The sequence below is a fragment of the Struthio camelus genome, chromosome 1, assembly GCF_040807025.1.
Source record: "Struthio camelus isolate bStrCam1 chromosome 1, bStrCam1.hap1, whole genome shotgun sequence".
Classification (NCBI taxonomy): Eukaryota; Metazoa; Chordata; class Aves; order Struthioniformes; family Struthionidae; genus Struthio; species Struthio camelus.
In genome coordinates, this window is record NC_090942.1 from 20,992,945 (window position 1) to 21,013,635 (window position 20,691).

The 20,691-nt window shown below is 35.4% G+C and overlaps 1 protein-coding gene across 12 annotated transcripts in view; it reads right to left on the reverse strand.

Annotated features, from left to right (window-relative positions):
• Positions 1–20,691, reverse strand: part of BRD1 (bromodomain containing 1) — a 69,101-nt gene that overhangs the window by 4,833 nt on the left and 43,577 nt on the right. For 11 of the 12 annotated variants that reach the window (XM_068931205.1, XM_068931190.1, XM_009667796.2 and 8 more), the window contains 2 exons: positions 5,922–6,057; positions 4,177–4,304 (listed from right to left, as the gene is read on the reverse strand). In XM_068931205.1, coding sequence (XP_068787306.1) covers positions 4,177–4,304; positions 5,922–6,057 — 264 coding nt within the window. Of the gene's footprint in view, positions 1–4,176; positions 4,305–5,921; positions 6,058–11,495; positions 11,667–20,691 lie in introns of those variants that run through there. The other variant, XM_068931216.1, reaches the window with a different exon arrangement.

The following is a 20,691-nucleotide window of genomic DNA, read 5'->3' on the forward strand; positions in this document are numbered from 1 at the left end:
AGAAATAGTAATTCAATACATTAATACTGTAAACAATCCCTCTTCAGTTGTTTTCTTACCCATACCTCATGATCTTTAGAATCAAAATGTATCTTAATACCAATCTTCATCCTCATACCAAAAAAAAAAAAACAGAAAATGTTCACAACATCTCTTTAAATAATAGTACTTTAATCCAAGTCAACAGTTAAAGAACAAATTTTTAGAAGCCTATAGAGATTGCACATCTTAAAATATCTTAATTCTCAGAAGACAAGCGTTCAAATTCTAATAATAATTTCAGTTTTTAAAAATCTCAAAATATGAAATTAAGGTACTCCAAATCACTAGTTTCTTCTGAAGCTAAGGCAGCCCTGTCAAAGGGGTGGAGGCACTGAAAATGCGGGTTGCACGGATGTTCCAAAAGAATTGCATATAATGTATAACAAAATTATCACCTGACAATTTAAAATGTTTGTCTGATACATACATCCTCCTGTTCTCTGTCTAGCTCTTTCATGCAACAGAGTTTAAAAGGACCAACAGGATGCAAGGAATTATGTAGCTGCAATAGCGGTTTTCCCTTCTCCGCAGGTAAGATAACAGACAACTGAATTTATGTTACTGTTCTCCTCTACCAGTGTTCTTACGGTTCTCTTCTCTGTAGCTCACCATTAGACTGAAGGACAAGATGGGTTTAAGTCCTTCAGTCAGCCAGAACCATGGCCCCCTAAAGACACACAGGGTAAGAAAGGTCATCGAGTTATCCCCTCAAGAGGTAACTGGGGAAGGAGAAAGTAGGAAGATGGAAATGAAAAAAATTCATTAGCTGGAAAGATGAGGCACTCATAGGAGAAAACTGGGTACCAAAAATGCAGCTCAGAGGTTACAGTCACAATTTTTTAGCTCTGAGGCTAAAATACTTGATAAAAGTAGCTCTCTGCTTGCCAAGCTAAAATTTTTCTTCAGTTCTCCCGAATCTGCTCCCATTTAAAAAGGGTAACACATGCCATAAGTGCAACAAAACCTGATAGGCAGATATATGTTCCATCTCAAGATCAAGAAAAGTATTAGTAGAAGGTGGCCTCAAACCTTATAAAAGTACAAGCAGCAAAGAGAAAGTGCTTAAGGAAATCAGCGGAAGAGGGCAGTCAATTTCTGCAATATACTCTAGGATAAGTTTCAAACATAAGCTTTTCATTCATAATTTATTTTTAATCAATAACAGTGTCAGCTTTACCAAGAAAATACTTTACTGGGAAATACAATTTTAGAGATTCCCAACTTTATATAACACCCACTGTTATTAAGCAAAATATCATAACTTGACACAACAGCAGGAGCCATTGCTTACTGAGCTATACAACCTTGGAAAAACTACTATTAAATCTATTGACTGGTTAAACTCCTATTTGTTCCTTCGTGTATATTTTTAGAGAAACTAAAGGGTCTGTCTAGGACATTCTTCACTTTCTCATGAAAAGACATAATAATATTTTTCAGGTGTATAACGCACAAAAATAATATATACAGGCATTCCTATACTTCTGACAGCATAGGTAAATACATAGCTTACCAGATATTATGGAAAGACATGCCAAATGCAAACGAACAATTTTGGTAGCATCTCAAAATAAAAGAGTTGGTCAAAGTAACTTCCAATACAACAGAAAAGCTAATTTAGGCAACTTCTTTATTTCTCTGCTCTACGAATACCAATACACTGAATATTCAGATTAACAGCTAGACGCAGTCATAAACATTTAGATGAATGTGTCTTTCATACACAGACTATTTGTATTTTGAAAACATTTACGTAACAGATACCATTCTGCATAAGCAATGCAAGTCTTGTTCTCAAGGGCAGCTAATAAAGAAAAACTTTAAAGCCTACATTATTTTCAGCTGCAGAGGTGATGCAATAACGCCAACATTTAAATGCTGGGAGGCATGAATAATCTCACTGGATACACATAGCAAGGCTCCCTCAGAGAATTCTCAGGTATACAACCCATAAGGGAGATCCCTGCAATCTCTTCATTCTAAGAATTTATTCCGTTTGGTGATCGGGGTTGCTACACCAATATGCATGGCTAGTAGTTTTGCCTGTTTTGTTTGTTTGTTTCTTTTCCTCCCTCTACTGACTTTCTACCTCTTGCAACATTTTTAAAACTAGTGGTGGTGGTGGGTTTTTTTTTTTTTTTTTCCTATGAACGTTCTCCTAATGAAAATGATGTTTAACTCCATGTGGGAAACCTGAGAAAGAAAAATACCATTTAGCTGTTTGTGCCATAAGCATCAAAACTTTAAAGCCACTTATGTCATCAAAACTCAGAGCTAAGAGCTTCAAACCACAGCTTTCAGAAAGGAACGTGAGCTTTTCATAAGTCAGTTGTTAATGAACTTTGTTTTAAACTAGAAATAGACGGGAAAGTCTATTTACTGAAACACGGCTTGAGTAAGTGTGCACAGTGTTGTTTTCTTCTCTTTTCTTTCCTTTTTCAAGGCATACAGAGACTACTTTGATTTTAACACCTAAGGCTGCAGGCAAATCCAATGATCCTGAGCATAGCACAATCCTACTGCTGATCAAGAGGTACCTGTGATATTTTCAGAACAAACGATCATGCTTTACCAAAAATGATATAAATTGAGACTTTCCCTTTTACTGTGTAACTCCTGGCTGGGCAAGTCTTCTCTTCGATCTCTGTCAGTGACTTACCCGTTGGAATGAAGACCATGCAAAGGAAAAAGCTATCTGAGACAAATGCAGAGAAATATTCCCCTATTACCTGCTCCCCTAATCAATTCTCAAAGCAGTCAGACCAGCACAGTTGTATGCACAGTGTTTATTCCTGAAGTATGTACACTCTGTCAAGTAAAATTGTTTGAGATGTTTTGCTAAGAATGGACGACCTTGTAGCTTAGTTTTTGTGAAATCAGGGATTTTACTAGTGATAGTAAATCATGATAAATTTCCAATTACACACAGAACGGATGCAGGATATTTCACTTCACTCCTACTTGTTTCCTGCTTTTGATCTGCTGAGGTATCAGAATGCAGAAGGTGGCCAAAACAGCACAAGTTAGAGGGAAGGTATAATAATATATAAAATAATGTTGCTAAGTGTAATCAAGAGAGAACAAGAAGAGTTCAGGGTACAAAGAAGAAAAAAATGAAAAAATGAAAAACAAATGAAAAATGAAGAAGAGATGAAGGAAAAGAGAAAGGGGGTGGAAAAGAAAGGGGGCAGAAAAAGAGAAGTGCAGGACTTCCAAGTAGAAAATATTAAATACAAGACTGCTTAGGACAGAGGGGGAGAAAAGCAGATCGAAAGAAAAGTTTAAACACGTGTATAACAGGTTACAATACGTAAAATAAATATATTAAACCTGTGAGCAAACAAAAAGCAGATGAAAATAGATTAGCTGCAAGAAATAAAACAAGTCTAATCATATGGAGAGAACATAACAGACTAAGGTAAACAGTCATACAGAAGCACCAGAAAAACCTGAAGGAGTCCTGGACAAGGAACACCACAGATGAGAGGGGGAAGAGTTTTAATCTTAGAAACTGGAAACAGGCCTGACAGACACAGCCAGGTCGATGCAGAGGGAACACTGTATTCCACAAATACAGTTCTTACGGATGAGACTACCTATTTAAACCATGAAATACAATTACAATACAGAAACTCGTGGAGAACATACCACCAAGCACAGTATTTTCCCTAACATGTGGTAATCTATTATGTTGTTCTTAGAAATTTCCTGCTTTTAAAATTTTCTCCAATTTCAAATTTTTCCTGGATAAAAGGGAACCACGTCTTTATTCATCTTTCAACACGTTTATGCAAAAGAGTATATAAAGAATAAACCTCAGAATAAAAAGCTCAGCAAAGAAAAAATGCGGACAGAACCACAAACAGTACCTCATTCCAGGTTTGGCTTGTGCTACTACAGTAGCCTTATTTACATCAAATCCAACTTCGCTTTCAAAAAAAATCTGGTACTATATTCTCTTTAAAGTTTAAAAACTCAAGAGCAGACATCAGTAGTTTCTGCAATGCTATGAACACCACTTTCACAATGCTCAAATGTATTTCAACAGAGAAAACAAGAAAGTTGGAATCTGTTAAGTAAATGGATAAAATGTAATTATATCGTATTCTTAAGAATACAATTGTCTGCAGTTACCTGCTGCAATTCTTGCTGCTTTGGCATAGTTTCCATTTTCAATGCACGATATCAGTTCGCTTCGGTCTTCCAACGTGTGTCTTCGTATAAGTGCTGGTTTACCCTTACCACACTTTGGTAGGCTGAAACTGTGAAAATATTAAAGCCATTACCTGATAATTAACTTCATTTACCACAAATCAAGACTTTGAACAGGAATTTAAAATTTATCAGTACATCCTGCAACGACAGCAGCAAGCTCTGATTTATTTCATAAAACACGCACAAATTAACCAACAATATAAAAGCTAAAAAAGAGTATTTTTGTGTACATAACTGGCTGGTTATTGGCAAAAGACAAACGGTATGCGTCTGCAACACAACTGCAGTGCAGACTGTACACGCACAAAATGAGAGAAGGTGCTTTGTCCCAAGTGTTTCCATTTAGCCAATATCCACTGTAACATGTTCCCTCTGCTCCAACTGCCCGACTATGTATAAAATGCAATTACTTTTTCTCTCATTTTTCCATTACAAATTCAAATCTTTCAATTGCAGATAGGAATGTCCCTACATAAGCAGAAAGATTTTTCTCAGGAGTCTCTACTGCACACCTGAATTTTCCTTAAGAAATCAAAGTATTTGAAAAGGAATTATTCTAAATTGTATCCTGAATGTATTACATTCACAAGAGATGGACTATTAAATTCTCTTTGTTTGTCTTAAAGTCAGTTTGACACAAATGCATTAACCCCATCCCCTTAAGCAATTTAATAGCAGGCACGAGCAGATGAACAAAGCCTTTTTCAATGGATTTGTCCTACGTTGTCGTATGCCTCATCCCACTCTAACAAGCTCCATTCTTCTATTACATTATTTTCAACCTCATCACCTCCCACGCTGCATGAACAACTGAAAGTTGTGTACTGTCAACAGATCACGTTTCTAGGCCAGCAGAGCGAAAAATAATTGCCATTTCACGGCCCCAACCAAATCTATCAAACCTCACGCCTCCTATATATACACGGAGTGTATACTCCACTTCCTTCCAACTCTCACATCCTAGGGCTGGAGTTAGCTTCCTTTTACCCAGAAATTAGTATGCTTTTGGAAGATGTGCACTGGTGACAGAAACATGCATCAATGATGACAGAGGTCACCATCTGACAGACAAGTGTCCTTCCTTCCTGTTCTAAAGCACACAAATGGATGTGCAGTCCCGTATGACCTCTTCTCGTCTAGTTCAAGGATCTTTAACAAAAGATTCCACAAAGAGGTGGTCAACAGTTCGTGCGTAGGTACTATCATCATTGCAGTAACTGGCCAGTAACTCAATTATGGGCTAATATTCTAGAGTTCTGCAGCTACGGAAATTATCTTCCCTGGGCAGAAGACTGGGCTTTGGAATTCACTTTCCTTAAGGACTGTCCCCAATCCCCCCAATTAAACACACTCATTTTTAGTTTTTAGGATTGGAAAGGTAATTAAAACAAATAAAATTATATAAACACACAACCATATATATGTATATGCAAAGAGATCAAGAGAGTGAGAATGTGCCCAGTCAACTGCAAACGCCTGGATCTGCAAGTCTGAATATAATAAATGAATCCTAGCAGTCCTCAAAGGTGTCTTAGATTTGACACACAACTTAAAAAAGAGAGAAAGAGACATTTAATAGCTGTGATCCTCCAATAAGGGTCACAAGTAGTATAGAAAATTGACATATGCAACCTCAATTTCGTATTTCAGATTTGCATTTTTACCTTGAATTACATAAAAGACTGTTACTAGATGAGATACTAGATTCCGAAGCACAACGGCGACGAGGTTCAACTTTTCTTCCAGGAGTATCATCCAGTGTTCTCTCTTTACTTCCATCTCCAAAACCATTTGACAGACCTGTAACATAACATAAAAATACACTGCATTAAACCAGAAACCACACTGTTTTCACTAACAATTACATATTTTCATTAAAAAGTGTGTATATACACATATGCATATCATTATCGCTCTGTTAACTCTTAAGTATTTTTATGCGACTGAAAGGAAAGAACATGAGAAATTACAAAACACTTCATTTTCAAAATGTAATATTGTAATTAGGAGGCTCTTGCAGTCCAGTTTTTAAAGTTAGGATGGAAATTCAGGCAACGTTAACAAGGTGAAGATTATAGTATGGGAAATGCCAAAGGGATTATCAAATCAGTCTATGTAATGTTTCCCACAGGTAGTATGTTAAGACAGTCACAGTCAGTCTGGAGAAGCTGGGTAGAAAAATCAAGAAAAAAAAAGAAGCGTTACAAAACTTGCAGAGTCATAATGTCAACACAAGACTCATCTGTATACAACGTTGCACCCGTAAGTCCAGCACTACTGAAAATCCTTTTCAAATACGCAAAGTAAAGCAAAGTAGGCATTCTCTTATGACCCTATTTAATTCTTACCGAAAATTAACAGAAGTCTTTCCATTGGTATCTTTAGGCGTTACAGAACTTTTAAATAAGCTCATACTGAAATTATCCTGTCTGGTTCTGGCACCAAAATCAGTAATATTTGATTATCTGACTGTCCTTCCCTTGGCACCTGACTGTGTATACATTAGAGACTGTTTTATTTTCATTTCGTAACTGCAATGAAAAGGTGACAGAAAGCTTTTATATTACTTGCTACTGATTTGGTATTTGTACAAGCTGGGCTGCTACAAGTCTATCTCTGGTTTGCTTACTCTTTAAGTATAGTACTTATTAAGCCATTCCCATATTTAATTGAAGTGGATAAATTATGAGGTTTAATGTGTAGTTTTCTGAAGCTGTCCCCAAAGCAGGGGGAGATGGCAGAAGGAGAACTGGACACCCTTCACCCTCCTTTTTTAAATCAAGGATCCAGTATAGACTCAAGACTGTCAAGGGAAATGAACTGGCTTAAGACAATGCAACTAGCTAACAATCAGTTATTGTAGACCTTAGACTGTAAAGAGAAAAACAATTTAACCTGAACTCATTTCTCAGAATATTTACTTCCTTATAATAATTTTAAGTTTAAGATGTATGACCATTATACTTCTAAAATGGTAAAAAAGAACTATCCATTCAAGCCATTCTATAATCATAGTCTTAAAGGTCATCACAATCTCTGCTCATTCAGAAATAGCTAAACAAACTTCTTGCGTACCATCGCATGCCTCTACATAAAGCATTGCATTAGAAGATAATTATGAACTACTTTTAAAGTTCTAATTCTTTCAATCTGTCTGCTATACAGGTCTCTGCAAAGAAGGTTAAGAACTAATGAACTTCTGTTTAACAAGTTATTTTATGTGATCCAGTTCTATTTCAAGGTGTTCCCATACAGCGATTCAAAAGTTTTGTTTTTTTTTTTTTTCCTCAGAAGAGCGTCCATTTTGGATTAACAACACAACATTAGATTTTTAAGACAAACAAAAGAATTTATTCAATGCTCTAAAAGATTTAAAGAATTCTTTTGTTGACATTTATCTTACATTGTAAAACATTTTAAAAGCTTCCAAGTGTTTTTAACTCTCTGATTTGCCTAAATAATAACTACATATACACATATATAGTACTTCTCAGATTTTGATTTCCTATACAATAAAAAAAAAGTAGAGTTGGCAATGTCTTGACTGTTGAAGCATCACAGGCTATTGATTAATCTTATGCTCATTCTACTAACAGCTGGGAATCAAGTAGGAGTTCAGTCCTAGGCTATGCTGAAAGACCTTGCCAAATCAGAGTATGTTTTATGAGGATACTAACTTGAACTCCCTTATGAACTATCACAATATACTTTACAGAGCATCTGAGACAAAAAACTGAAAAGCCATTTCGAAAAGATAAAAAGGTAACCTCTTAGGTCTCTGCAGATAACTTTTATTTTTTTAGTCTTCAAAGACTTTAGTCTTTGAAGTCTTTAGTATCTGGTCAGACCTATTTCGAAGTGAGGTCTAAAAACTGCCACATCCTGCCACAAGCCAGGGATGCGTTACTCAAGTTATCACTCAGGTATCTAGTTATTAGGTCATCTGTCACCAGAAACACATTATATTATAGATTAATCACTTCATTTTAGAGGATTGAATAAATAGTTACCAGAATCAGAGTAGAGCTCAGGTTCCCAATGGACTGGGAAAACCAAAGGAGATGTATGCTTAATTTCTGAAGAGTTTGTCTAAAACATTCTACCATGTATGTCACAAACATGACTTTGTTTATGTGGTACGTATACCAGTTCTGGTTTAAACTGTTTCTTATCCGATGGTTCTTTCTGGGCCAAAAAAAAAAAAAAAAAGATTGCTTTTCAGTTGCTTCAGCCAGTCATACTGTCGCTGAAATGGACAGTTCAGCTCTCAATCTCTAGTAATGTTTTCTTCTCATCTTCATTGTGTCAGTACCAACAAAAATATGGTACTAAAATAGTTTTCAGTCCTACAGTGAGCAAAGCAACCAAAACCAGCCTAATCAATAAGTTAATTCACCTAACCACGTGATCACATGATTGCTGATGCTGAAAAAAAGGAGAAGCGATGGAAACATGCAGCTACAGCAATGAAGACAGCTCTGTTCAGTAGTAGTCTAGTCTTGTACTGGTTTAAATGTAACCCATATTAAAAGTTAAATGATTCATTTAATTCACTAATAAAGGTTTTGAAGATTACAGTAAGCAAAGTTTTTGAGCAATCATAAGTGGTGTTAAGAAAACCCTGTACAAACCACAGTCTTCGCTGTTTGATAGAGGGTTTGAAATTCCTGAGCTTAATTCCCTTAAGGAGACTCAGACACAGGATGTTGTGAAGGATAATAAAGGTCTGTAGCAAGAGTAATTGGAGTTCAACTATAAAGCAAGACTTGCAGTTTGCTAGTCTCAAATTGTGTTTCGAGTTTAGTAGTATATGGAAGTGTACGGAAGTTTAGAAGTATATGGACGTGCTTGAGAAACTCTGTAAAGCTTACAATACATTCAGCTATTTCTCATTACTCTTTTCTGAAAAGAGCTAATTTAACTAATTTCATTTTCAGAAACTGTTCTTCTGGAATCCGTAGAACAGTCATCAATAGTGCAAAACAATATTCTCTTCTCCTGACAAGTAGGAAATATTAAAGTGCAAAAGAATTCAGAGCCTCTTCGTCTCATCTCTCCCTTGTGGAAGTATGAAAAAACTAAACAAATGAACAAGTAAACCCACACAAAACATGCAGGCTATAAACAGGAACAAATTTCCTGAATACCAAGCCCTGAATGAGACTCAGCATACACAATCAACTTTTCAGAAATGAAAAGGAACAGGCATTCTTATTTTAAGAAAGGAAGACCTCAATACATATTTCAAACAAAACACATTCACACCTAGTTACAGATGCAGCAGTTGCCCAAATGACCTCATAACTTAACAGAAGCATCTACGCAATGAAGTTCTGAAGAGCTTTATACCATCTCTGATGTGCAAAAAATAAACAAATGCACTACATTTTAATGCTGAAACCGGGAACTTGTTTTCTGGGTCACTATAAGAACTCCTTCTCCCATGCACAAACACCTAATCTCCTGTAGCTATTAGGAGTGGTGAGATTAAAGATCCCCATTTGTTTTAAGGCATTTGTATTTTATTGACTCAGCACAAGATATTATTAAGAAGGCCGAACAGTAAAATCCATGGGAGAAATAGCTCATCCTGCTTGTTCATGTTAGTAGCCTAGGTAAGTTTGTAACAAAGCCATGCATGCCCATATACATTTTCAAAAAGCTCGTGACTTAACATCAAATGAGCTTCCTCCATGGTACATGATTTACATCAAACGAGCTTCCTCCATAGTTAAGAGGAATACATTATAAACAGCCACGCTTCAGCGGAGGCCATGGGCCAGAACTTCATTAGGTCAGGTACTAAAATGTTGACATCTCTCCCGCCCTCAACCCCAAGTGAAAAAGACACCAAACTCTTTTTAAAAGGTTTCATTACCGGATGATTCCTTTTTCTTTTCCTATCTACTCTTTCGTTTCTTAAAACAAGCAAACAAACAACCCCCTTCCAACAGACAAATAAACAAAAAAAGCCGTCAACTCTTACAGGCAGAACTCAACATTTTTCTTAAAAAAGACTGGTAACAATTTTAAATGTAGCACTATTGTTCCCAATCTTAAGTTCTAGACTTCAATTTACATAGAAATTTTATGATGTGAATCATATGAACCAGTTTGAGCCACGTGAACCATGAAGTATAAATGCAAGCATCTAAAAACAAAGAAACCCTAACGAACACAAATGGCTATAAACTTAAGAAAAAAAGGAAAACAAAAAAGCCAAGGAAGATCTGCCTGATAGCTGTTCCCAGGTTTCCTACTGCCCTGAAATTATATTAGACAAAGTTTCCACTTTGCCTTAACAGTAGCGGTTTGTTCTTTACATGGCAACTAAAATATTCACTAACTGCCTACATCAAGTAAGTCAGAATCCTGATGTCTGTATCAAATTGACTGAAGCAGGAAAAGGTAAACTGCAGAAAGACAGAGGAGAAGTTTGGAAAACGAAAGGGGAATAAAACCCAGGAAAGTCCAAAGAGTAGCATGTTCTATGAACGTACAGAATGCTACCACAGAATACACAGTTGTGCATTTAAGGCTGCAATCTCATTTTGTAGCCCTGCTGACACAAAAAATTAAGCAGCAGAACTTGTATAAATTTTTTCAAAGCTATTCAAACTTTATTATACACAGTTTAATGCAAAAACTAACATATCCAAGCACAGGAAAGTGCTACACTAAAGCCACAGCTGAAGAGCTGATAAATGATGAAATTTTTAAAATAATTTCAACCACTAAACAAGTCCAGAAAAGATTGCATACAGTGCGCCAGTACTTACATAACACTATTTAAGTTCATTTTACCAGGCAATAGGAAATCAAGCCCTGAATTGTGCACTTACCAGTATGAGTTAAAACCTCTTGGCCAAACTCTTCATTAAAAAAGTAGATTTTAGAAAATGTATATTTTAACAAAACTATATAAATGCACAAAAATAGGTAGAGCATTTCTTGTACGCTTTATTTCTCCAAGGAAGGTTAGAGTGGTTTTGGGGGAAAGGAAAGAGGATGGCGATGGAACATTCGTAACTAATCAGCTCTCTCAGGGCACAGTTCTTGGGGAATAAGAACGTTGGGACTACTAAAAATCTGCGACCAATTTGTGTCACATATAGTATAACACATACAACTTTATAACTTACGGAAATGGGGCAATATATTGAATGAAGAACATAGTTTCATATATGTCAAAGACTTCCTCCAACAGTGTTCATGTTTTTTTTGATTTGTTTTGTTTTAAGGATGGCTGGTGTCTCCAACACGATCCAAAATAATTACTTCAAATGTAATTGTCTTTCTGCGTTCCAAAATGATCATTTAATTGAACTCCATTCCATGTTGAGGTTAACAGAAAATAATTAGGATCCAAAGAGATAAATACCCAGCATGATATTAGTTAATATGAGAACCTGGAAGACAGTGAAAAAGCCATTAAGTCTCACTGAAAGGAAACAAAGCTTTTAAATAAATAAGCCATCCTTACAGCAGGGTCCAGAGACAGTGCGAATGATACAAGTGTTCCATGTACTCTAATACCAGCACTCAGCATAACTTTCTAAAGGGGCAAGACTAAATCAGAGACTTCCACTTTGAGTCAGTGCTGTTTTTTGAGAAAGAAAATTTTTGTAAGTTGTTGAAAGAACAGAATATAATCTTCATCTGCATGGTATGCATCAAGAACATGGTTTTGAAATGTATTTGAAATCCTTCCAATAAGAACAAGAAGAGAGATGACCCTGCTTCAAGAGAATTTATGTATACAGTTATGCACAGACAGGGTAAAGGAATACTTTATGTTAATAAATAATCAGAAGTCTTGAATGTGCAAACCTTGACAATTTGCAAACGGTAGCAATAGGAAGGCATCCATGAAGTTTTCAAAAAGTGAACCTTAGAGTAACTCTAAGAATGCCTATTTCCAACAGTAAATTCTGAAGTGCATTAAGAATATCAGGAACAATCCTTCTGTCAGGATACACTGATGAATATTTGAGCATGTCAAAGTTCACAGATTCTCAAAACAGTCCTCACAGTATGCAGATACCACAGGAGCCAGTTACTTTTAACATGAAGATGACAAAGGCTGGGATGAAGAGTAGCCTTAGAAATAAAGTTTCCAAAAATTGCCCAAATCTTGAACATGGCCAAACGTTCAAAGATAGCTAAGAAAGCTCAGTGTGAGCCCACGATGTGAGAGTGCTGACATCTACATGCTAAACAGAAGCAGCTTTTAAGAACCTAAACAGGAAATTTTCACGTCTGGAAACGTGGACAACATGTAATGAATACAGTCTGGTGGCTTACAGAAGAGTCAAAGTTTGATACGTTTCAAAAGAATGCTTAAGAATTCATCATGTATCTATTAGCATCCTTCTAAAACTGAGAATAAAAAGTCTCTCTGGCTCATCAGAAGAATCTACCAAAACAGCTGAACGCGAACTGTACAACAAAGGAAAAGTAATCAACATCTGTAACTGCAGCTTCTACAAGAGAAGGATTATCTGGTGGCCTGTATACTACAACAACAGGATCACTATATTGCGCAACTACTGTTGAAGACATTTTAAAACATACAACTGGGAGGCAACAATGGTGGAAGAATTTGAAAACATTCCAGACAATACGAAAGGAAAAAAAAAAAAAAAAAAAAAGAATATACCAGCACGAAAATTTCATAAAAATATTTTGTTTTCTAGAAGAGAGTTTAAAAAACTGTTCTAACAGTACACAAATGATGACTGGGGTATACACTACATGCCATCAAAAATGCACACGTAAAACTTGAGGAATTTAAAATTACTTTATAATATGAAATCAGTCAACTCTAGCTTGTATGATTTACGGCAAGTCAAATACATACATAGGTGACTATAAAATACAAGACTAAGTGCCTGAATCACATATAGATCAATGATATGTCATTCTAGATCAAGAAATATGATGACCATAGAAAGCCATTAATATTTAGGATTGTTTACTTCTGATGTATCTTGGCATAGACTATTTATGAGAATTTAAAAGCAGAATTTTTTTTTTCCTCCTCAATTATGCAGTAATACAAACAGTAAAGGCATTTTAGGAAAAATACTTTTGTATTTTCCATTTAAGTACTTCTGTCCTCTCATCTATTGAATACTGATATAAACGAAAATTTGAAAGAGCTGTTAAGAACTTGAATGAATAAGGCTTATTTGTGTTCCCAACCTCAATTATGAGAAAACATGACAATTAATCTGTCAATATCTTTTATCAAAAACCTAGAGTCCAGCTGTCTTTCACAGCTGCCCAATAGGACTCGCTCAGGCAGACTATTCAATTTCTTACAAACTTTTTTTTTCTTATATTACCATCTTAAAGATTTTATGCAGAGCTTTTACCAACACATTTTTTTATTTGAATATAAATATTTCCCATAATTTGGGGACTATAATTGCTGGGCCTGGTATCCAAAGGAAAAGAAACTGATACACAAGCGACCTTCAAAGTTCTTATGTAAGCACGTCCAGAAATCCTGTTCTATTAGAAAGGTAACAAGCCACCTTTATTTACCTTTATTTAGAAGAAACAGTTCTTAATTTCCGCCTCATTCTAGAAGAGTGAACAGAAACTGCAGTTGCCATCTGAGAGAATGACGAAAGCTGAAACGTTTACCAGCGATTTACACTCTTCAGATGCTCATGCAGGACTATATAGTAAACTGCAAGTACCTGAATTAGTCAGTTATTAAAGTTATCCAGCTGCACTTTTTTTGACCTATTTTTTCAGGCCTTTTGCACCTTGAGAGGAATTTCATACAAGGAGGTGAAACTTCAACTGATTCTGTATAAATGACCCAGTGCATCTTAAAGACGTGGAACACCCTTCTATGGTAATTTGCGCTACACTTGAAGAAGCTAGTGACATGCATTCTTTAAGAGAATGCAACACCACACTAAACAATTTTATTGCTTAGTAAAAATTAACAATGCTAGTAACTTATAAGCAGTGCTTGCAATTCTAAGACTGTCCTCCTGGCTTCAAAAATAGGACCTGATAAGATAATACAAGATGTTCCAAAGCTCATGCAGTCTGCCTACCAGTGCTTGAAGTGTCTTCCAGTGAAGATAATCAAGGGCTATTAAACACCAACTCAACTTTGCTATGCTTAGGCAGCACTGACCAAGAAGAGTTAAAATATGGCTGAGCCACATATTCATATAATTCATATATTTTAATCTAATCAGATGGATCTACAATATGTTGTCTCCTCTCAGACTTAAAATACTTTTATTTTCAACACAAATATTCTTAATAGAATTTTGAGTAGTTATCCATTCTCATCAGTAGGTTAGTTCCCTTGTCAATGTCTGCTTTGATCTCTACCTTTTCCAATGAAATGACTTCTTAACGTCATTTAAAGAGTAAAATGGGAGAAGAAAGGAAGCAAAAGGAAGGAGGAGAAAAAGGAAAATGAAAGGGGGAGAGGGGAGTTCCTATATTAGGACAGCATAGCCTCATAAATTTAAGCCATGAAATGACAGAGGAACTGCTGTGGTTACCAACAGACTAAAGTAGCTTCTCTTCAAGTATTACTTGTTTCATGAACAGGTAAAGTATTTATTACTTTGTATCAGATATCAGTTCCTCCATGCACTGAAGAAATTATGTCTGGGTACTACAACAGGAAACATGTGCAAGAGCTATCAATTAAAAACATCCCACAACAGTGTATCTACAAGTAAGGGATTCTTAGCCAGATATGCCACTTGAAACTATTTTAATTGTGAATGGATTACAAAGACTACTCAGCAAAATCAACAGAAAAATCAAAGAACAAGATTTTTTGAATGAACATTTTTCTTCAAGTTCCCTTATCAGCTTAATAAAGATAACAGGAAGCAAGCAAATTCTAATTTTTAGGGGAAGCATATTGGTCACCACCACTTCTGCTGATATTCTCATTAAAACTGTGTTCCTGAAATTACAGAACTGCAGGTAATTATACACTACCGGACCTGAGATAAGATATACCTCTTCCTACTGAGTAAGTCATACACAAGCCTACCATGCCAATCTTCTGTACAGTATACCGATTACATCATCAAGGCAAAAATGTTACGGTTCAAGTAGCTCTAATTTCAAAGGTTTACTAGTTTACCCTGTCAACATCCAGAGTTCACTGAGTCTTCACTCATTATCCATACCAAAAGCACATTATTATGTGCTTATTAGTATTCTACGTGCCTCATTCAATAAAGCGATGAATTCTACCATCCTGTGGGATGTCCTTGTTAAATAAACAGTTAAATAGCACTTACCATAACAACAAAAATTGTAACACCGTTCAACTACTTAATACTGCCGCATCCATTAAGTTCTGAAACACAAGATGGTTATGATTCCTATCTCCTTAAGTTAGCTGACACCTATGTGAGCCTAATGGTGAACAAAAAACTACTCAGTTCATAAAAAATTTAAAATCATCTTGAAATAAAAGCAATGCTTTAAGGTATTTTCTTAAATATTAATATAATTTATCGCAACACTCTCATTGAGTTCTAGCTACAAAAAGAAAGCATAATCTATTTTACTTCGAGGAATAAACTTAACAGGACAGTTCCATGTAAAAAGTCATTGAGTTAATAAGCCAAGAACACATGACTGAACAGTAACTGTCCTCTTTATTTTAAACAATATCCCCAGATTTATAAGATTAATTTGACTGTCTTTTCCTAACTTACCAGTTGGAGATATTACCGTTATTTAGAGGATGTCATAAAGTGTCACTCCATAAACATTATAGAGAAGATCACAAAGATTCAGGGGGAAAAAAAAAAAAAAAAAAACCTAGCTCCAGGTTTAAAAGACTAACACTAAATATTTTCCATAGCATGCAAAACATAATTCAGAAATAAGTTTTTCTTTGACAATATATTGTGCAACTACCACAAATGATTTCCTAAACAAATTTTCCTTCCCAGAAAGGAGCCTTCAGAATATTAATTACCTTCTGCTTCAAATGCTTAATTTTGCTTACAGTACTGCCTCAGCAGAAACATTAATCAACCTCCCCTCTGACTTTGTAAAAAAAAAAAAAAAAAAAAAAAAAAAAAAATTCAAGCTCTATTTTTGTAGAGCGCTTAAGTCCAGCACGGCACAATGGAAGGATGCCCTCATCGAAATGCATATGAAAGATTTTTGGTTTAGAAAGAAAAACATAAAGAAACAGATAGATTATGTAATGACGAACATGGCCAAAGGCTTATAAAACACTTAGGCACTCCTGAATTTAGAAAAATTTGCTCTGCCAGAACAACAGCTAAAAGCTAAAAATATATCACAAACGGAGGATTAATATTTTGCTACTAATGACAATGCAGAAAGACTGCAATTGTTGCTGTTTTCTTTCAAAACAAGGAGGTACAACACTACTGGAGCAGTCAGAAGTTGTTCACCTTGCTATAGATGCAATGCTTTTTGAAACATTATGTCCTTTGGAAACTAGATTTCAGACCCCATTTACTCCCAGGAGTAAAACTTACTAATACATTCCTAGCAGTAAAAATACTGCTTATGCTTTCCAACACACAGCGCTAGAAACTTGAGCAGATAGTATTTCGTCTTCTGAGAGTATTTCGAAGCCTAAATTGCATAGGGCCTTTTGGTGGGGGTGGTGAGGGGAGATGCAAAAACTAGCTAGTTAGTTAATAAAAACAAAGAAGTAATTGTTTTAAATTAAACACAGCTTAAAGAGATCTTACACAGATCTTGTATGTCACTTGAAAAAAAGTTAATATCTCCCCTCACCCAAAAAGCAAAGAAAACACCCAATGAGAATAGGTAACCATGTTAACATACACCACAAAGAAATAGGTAATGGCAAAAAAGATATATGCAAGTTTTTCTGGAATGCAACAGAAAGAAAGTTAAAGAGCTGTGCAGCTCAAGAAGCGTACTGCCAGGAGTATTCACTCTAAACTGAACAGCTCAAGACTAAAAGGTACATTCCCAATACAACATTGTGATGAACCTTATACCTCTACAGGGCAAATTCTTTTATTACTCATTAATAACAAGATACCTGAAAAATTGGAAGAGCGATAGTAGGAGATCCGTGAGTTAAAAGTGACCTACAGGAATTTTTATTTGGTGAACAAAAAAGGAAGATAAGCCAGGTTTCTGTTACAATAAATAGCCAGGTGACAAAGGTTTTCTGTCTTTAGTATTGTTTACACATTTAGCTTTCAAACGTAACTGCAGCCTGCCTAAGTTAGGCCAGGGTTTGTCCCCACCATTTATACGAATACAGCTACTTGCGGAACTGTGCTTTAAACAAAAAATGATCCAGGTAAAAAATAAATTGGGATTTCATTTTTTTCGGGGGGGAGGTGGAAGGCATGAATCCATTTTCAAGTAAAAGGATTATTAAAAGAACAACACACTTCAATCCGTATCCAAAAGCTACATAGGAGGAAGAGATATTTATTTTTGGCCTGTAATATATATTAAGAGTTATATTCTGGCTCTCATTTGTATACTGAATAGAGCTGTGATCTGAATATACTGTAAGACACAAAAAGAAATACTATTTTACAGCAACACTGAAGCAAAAAGTATATTGTGCTTGCACTACCAGAAGAGAGAATTAACAGGAATTATATTGGGCTGTCAGCTCTTAACTCTATAGCTTAGAATTCTCCACTGACAAAAATATTTGAGAGTCCTTCTTCTAGGGTCAGTAACCTTGGACAATAATAGACCAATACAAATGTTAGATTAGCTTTGCTCTGCTTCGATTTTTCCTGTTTCCGATGCTGCCCTCTGAAAAATATCAACTCTATCTAGTTTAAGTCTACTAGAGTAAAAAGGGAAAGATGTTTAAAAAGTAATTTAGAACAGCTGTACGTCCTTTCTAAATGCATATATTAAATAAATAAATAAAAGAGTGCTAGTCATTACTGACATGGTAACACAGATCTTTGCAAACCCGACATGAGAACTGCTCTTTCAAATTGCTGTAATAAAACTGTTTCTGAGAAAAATGTAACATTTACGGGTTTATGATTTCGTACGCCCTCTTTTTTACTTCAGATGAATATAAAACATTGTACAGGAAAAGAATGAAAAGAAACACTTCACTCACTGACTTAAGGAATATTCCCAAATTTGGAATATTATAACAATGGAAGGAAGGATTCAGACAGCATCTATGATTCAGTGAGAGTACACAGTCCTGTGCACCATAATCCCTCTTATGGATATCTCTCTATGCATGTAACTACATAATCTGTTCTCACCTAGAAAAGAAAAAAAATACTAATTCTGACAGACATTCATCTCACAGTCAATCATACTGTGGGAACTGTCTCCATCTCTCATTAGAGGAAGGAAACCTAAGATAATTATATTTTTACCTCCTCAGTTCAGTGCCTGAAGTTACTGTGGGACTTAACTACGAGTCACATGTTTATGATCATCCAACTCTTGAAAAATCAAATCTTTAAGCAAATATGTTCTAAACAGGTCAAAAATAAGATGGCAATATGATCAGCTCTGGTACTTTCTGTACCTGATATGAGGGACTTTAGTATAGGGAAGTTATGAATTAGAAGTCGCATCACCTATACTCAGCCCCAACACCAAGGCAAGTGTGCCCTTAATTCATAAACATAATGCAGATCTCTAAATTCCCTAGGGTTTTTTTTTTTTTAATACCTTCAGAAAAAACACAGATAATTTATTCTCTGATTACCATCAGCACCACAAAGAAAAATGAATTAGTGTTAACTGCCATAGATGAATAACATAGAGGATCGTGACATTTTGTCCTTACATAAAGGCAAAAATAAAACACTGGTTATGGATAGCTAAAGGTAGAAAGACCTGACAGCGCACAGACTCTAAAGCAGTGCATGAGCACTGATACTAAGCAAAGAGCAGTCTAAGCACAGCCCTCAACCACTTCAAATTCTTTCTGGAGTCTAAAATTTCAATGCCTTGTATACTAAGCAAAGTCCCTTTTTATGACTTTTTCCCTGTATCCACTAGAATTGATTATATTTAACATTCACGTCAGTCAAAGAAAATCCTGTAACAGCCAATCCTTGTCATTTACAATGATTGCAGCTGAAGTAGCTAACTCACAGGAAAGAATGCAAGGAGCCTGAAGCATGCCTCACATATGACTATATGTCTTTCAAGGGAAAGGCTCATGATCTGCTGAACTCTTTTAAACAGCAGCATTTTACCAATAGCATGAAATTACAATTTCATGAACAACATCCAAATAGAAGGAAAAAGAAAAAAAAGATTAAAATTACATTACTGTATAGATCTCATCTTTTTTTAAACAGAGCACAAATATCTGCATCAATTTAACACAGTTTGCATATACAAAAATGAAATAATTCAACAGGGTTTACATCTTGGAAAGCATTTGGGGTTTGTGCAAACAGAACTACTTCCTGCCGAACCACAGCTCAAAATAACCACCAATAATAAATTGCTCACTCAAATTTGTATGAGGCCACTAGTTCAAAAATAACATACAAAGAAACTCTCCAGCATGAAAGCAAAATTTTTGATCGTAAATGGAAAAAGAAACATACAAATAAGATTTAATAAGCACATATATCCGTATATTCTTATAAAAGGGAAAAAGAGAGAGAGAAAAAAAGAGAGAGAGAGAATAAACAGATGCTACTCAAACCTCTGGATAAATTCAGTTTTGGTAAAAGCTCAATTAGCAGATATAGTCTCTTCTTAAAATGAAAGAAAATGTTACAAAACATAAATGCCTCCTAGGTATTAGGTCAATGTAAATTTTATTTCTATGCCTAATTTTCATTAGTTTCAAGAAGAGGCTACATAATTTTAATAACAAAAAATCATGGCTTCTAACTTTGGGGATTTTATTCCCATCACTGACTTAAATATCACAAACTTAGAAATTTTGAAATGGGAAGTGTACTAAAACTAGGAGAGAATATACATAACTTTTGCTTTTTTTTTTTTTTTAAAGGGATAATCAAAACATATTTCTGCCACATGCATGTATACCACAAAGAGAAAAAGAATGAAATGACAGATCTGAAATGTAATTCAGAAGTCTGATTTATTGATTCATTTATTACGAATTAAGTCAGTTTTCCCACAGTAAAAAATCTTCATCCCTATTCCTGCTATAAGAGCATGTACACATGTGCCTTCCTAATTTATCAGATCAGATATATGGGCTCTTTCCAGACTTTCTTCAAAAGGAAACCAAAAAAGGTGGGGGAGAGGAGAGGGAGGAAAAAAAGATACCCCTCCCCCTAAAAACCAAAAAAAGCTCACCTCCCAGCTTTTAGAGCACAACTTGACAACAAATGATTTTTTAATTAAATTCTTAAGGGTTTCATTCAAAGGCATAGAAATTACATGCCGTGTTCATGCCTGTGTACGCGTTACCAACAC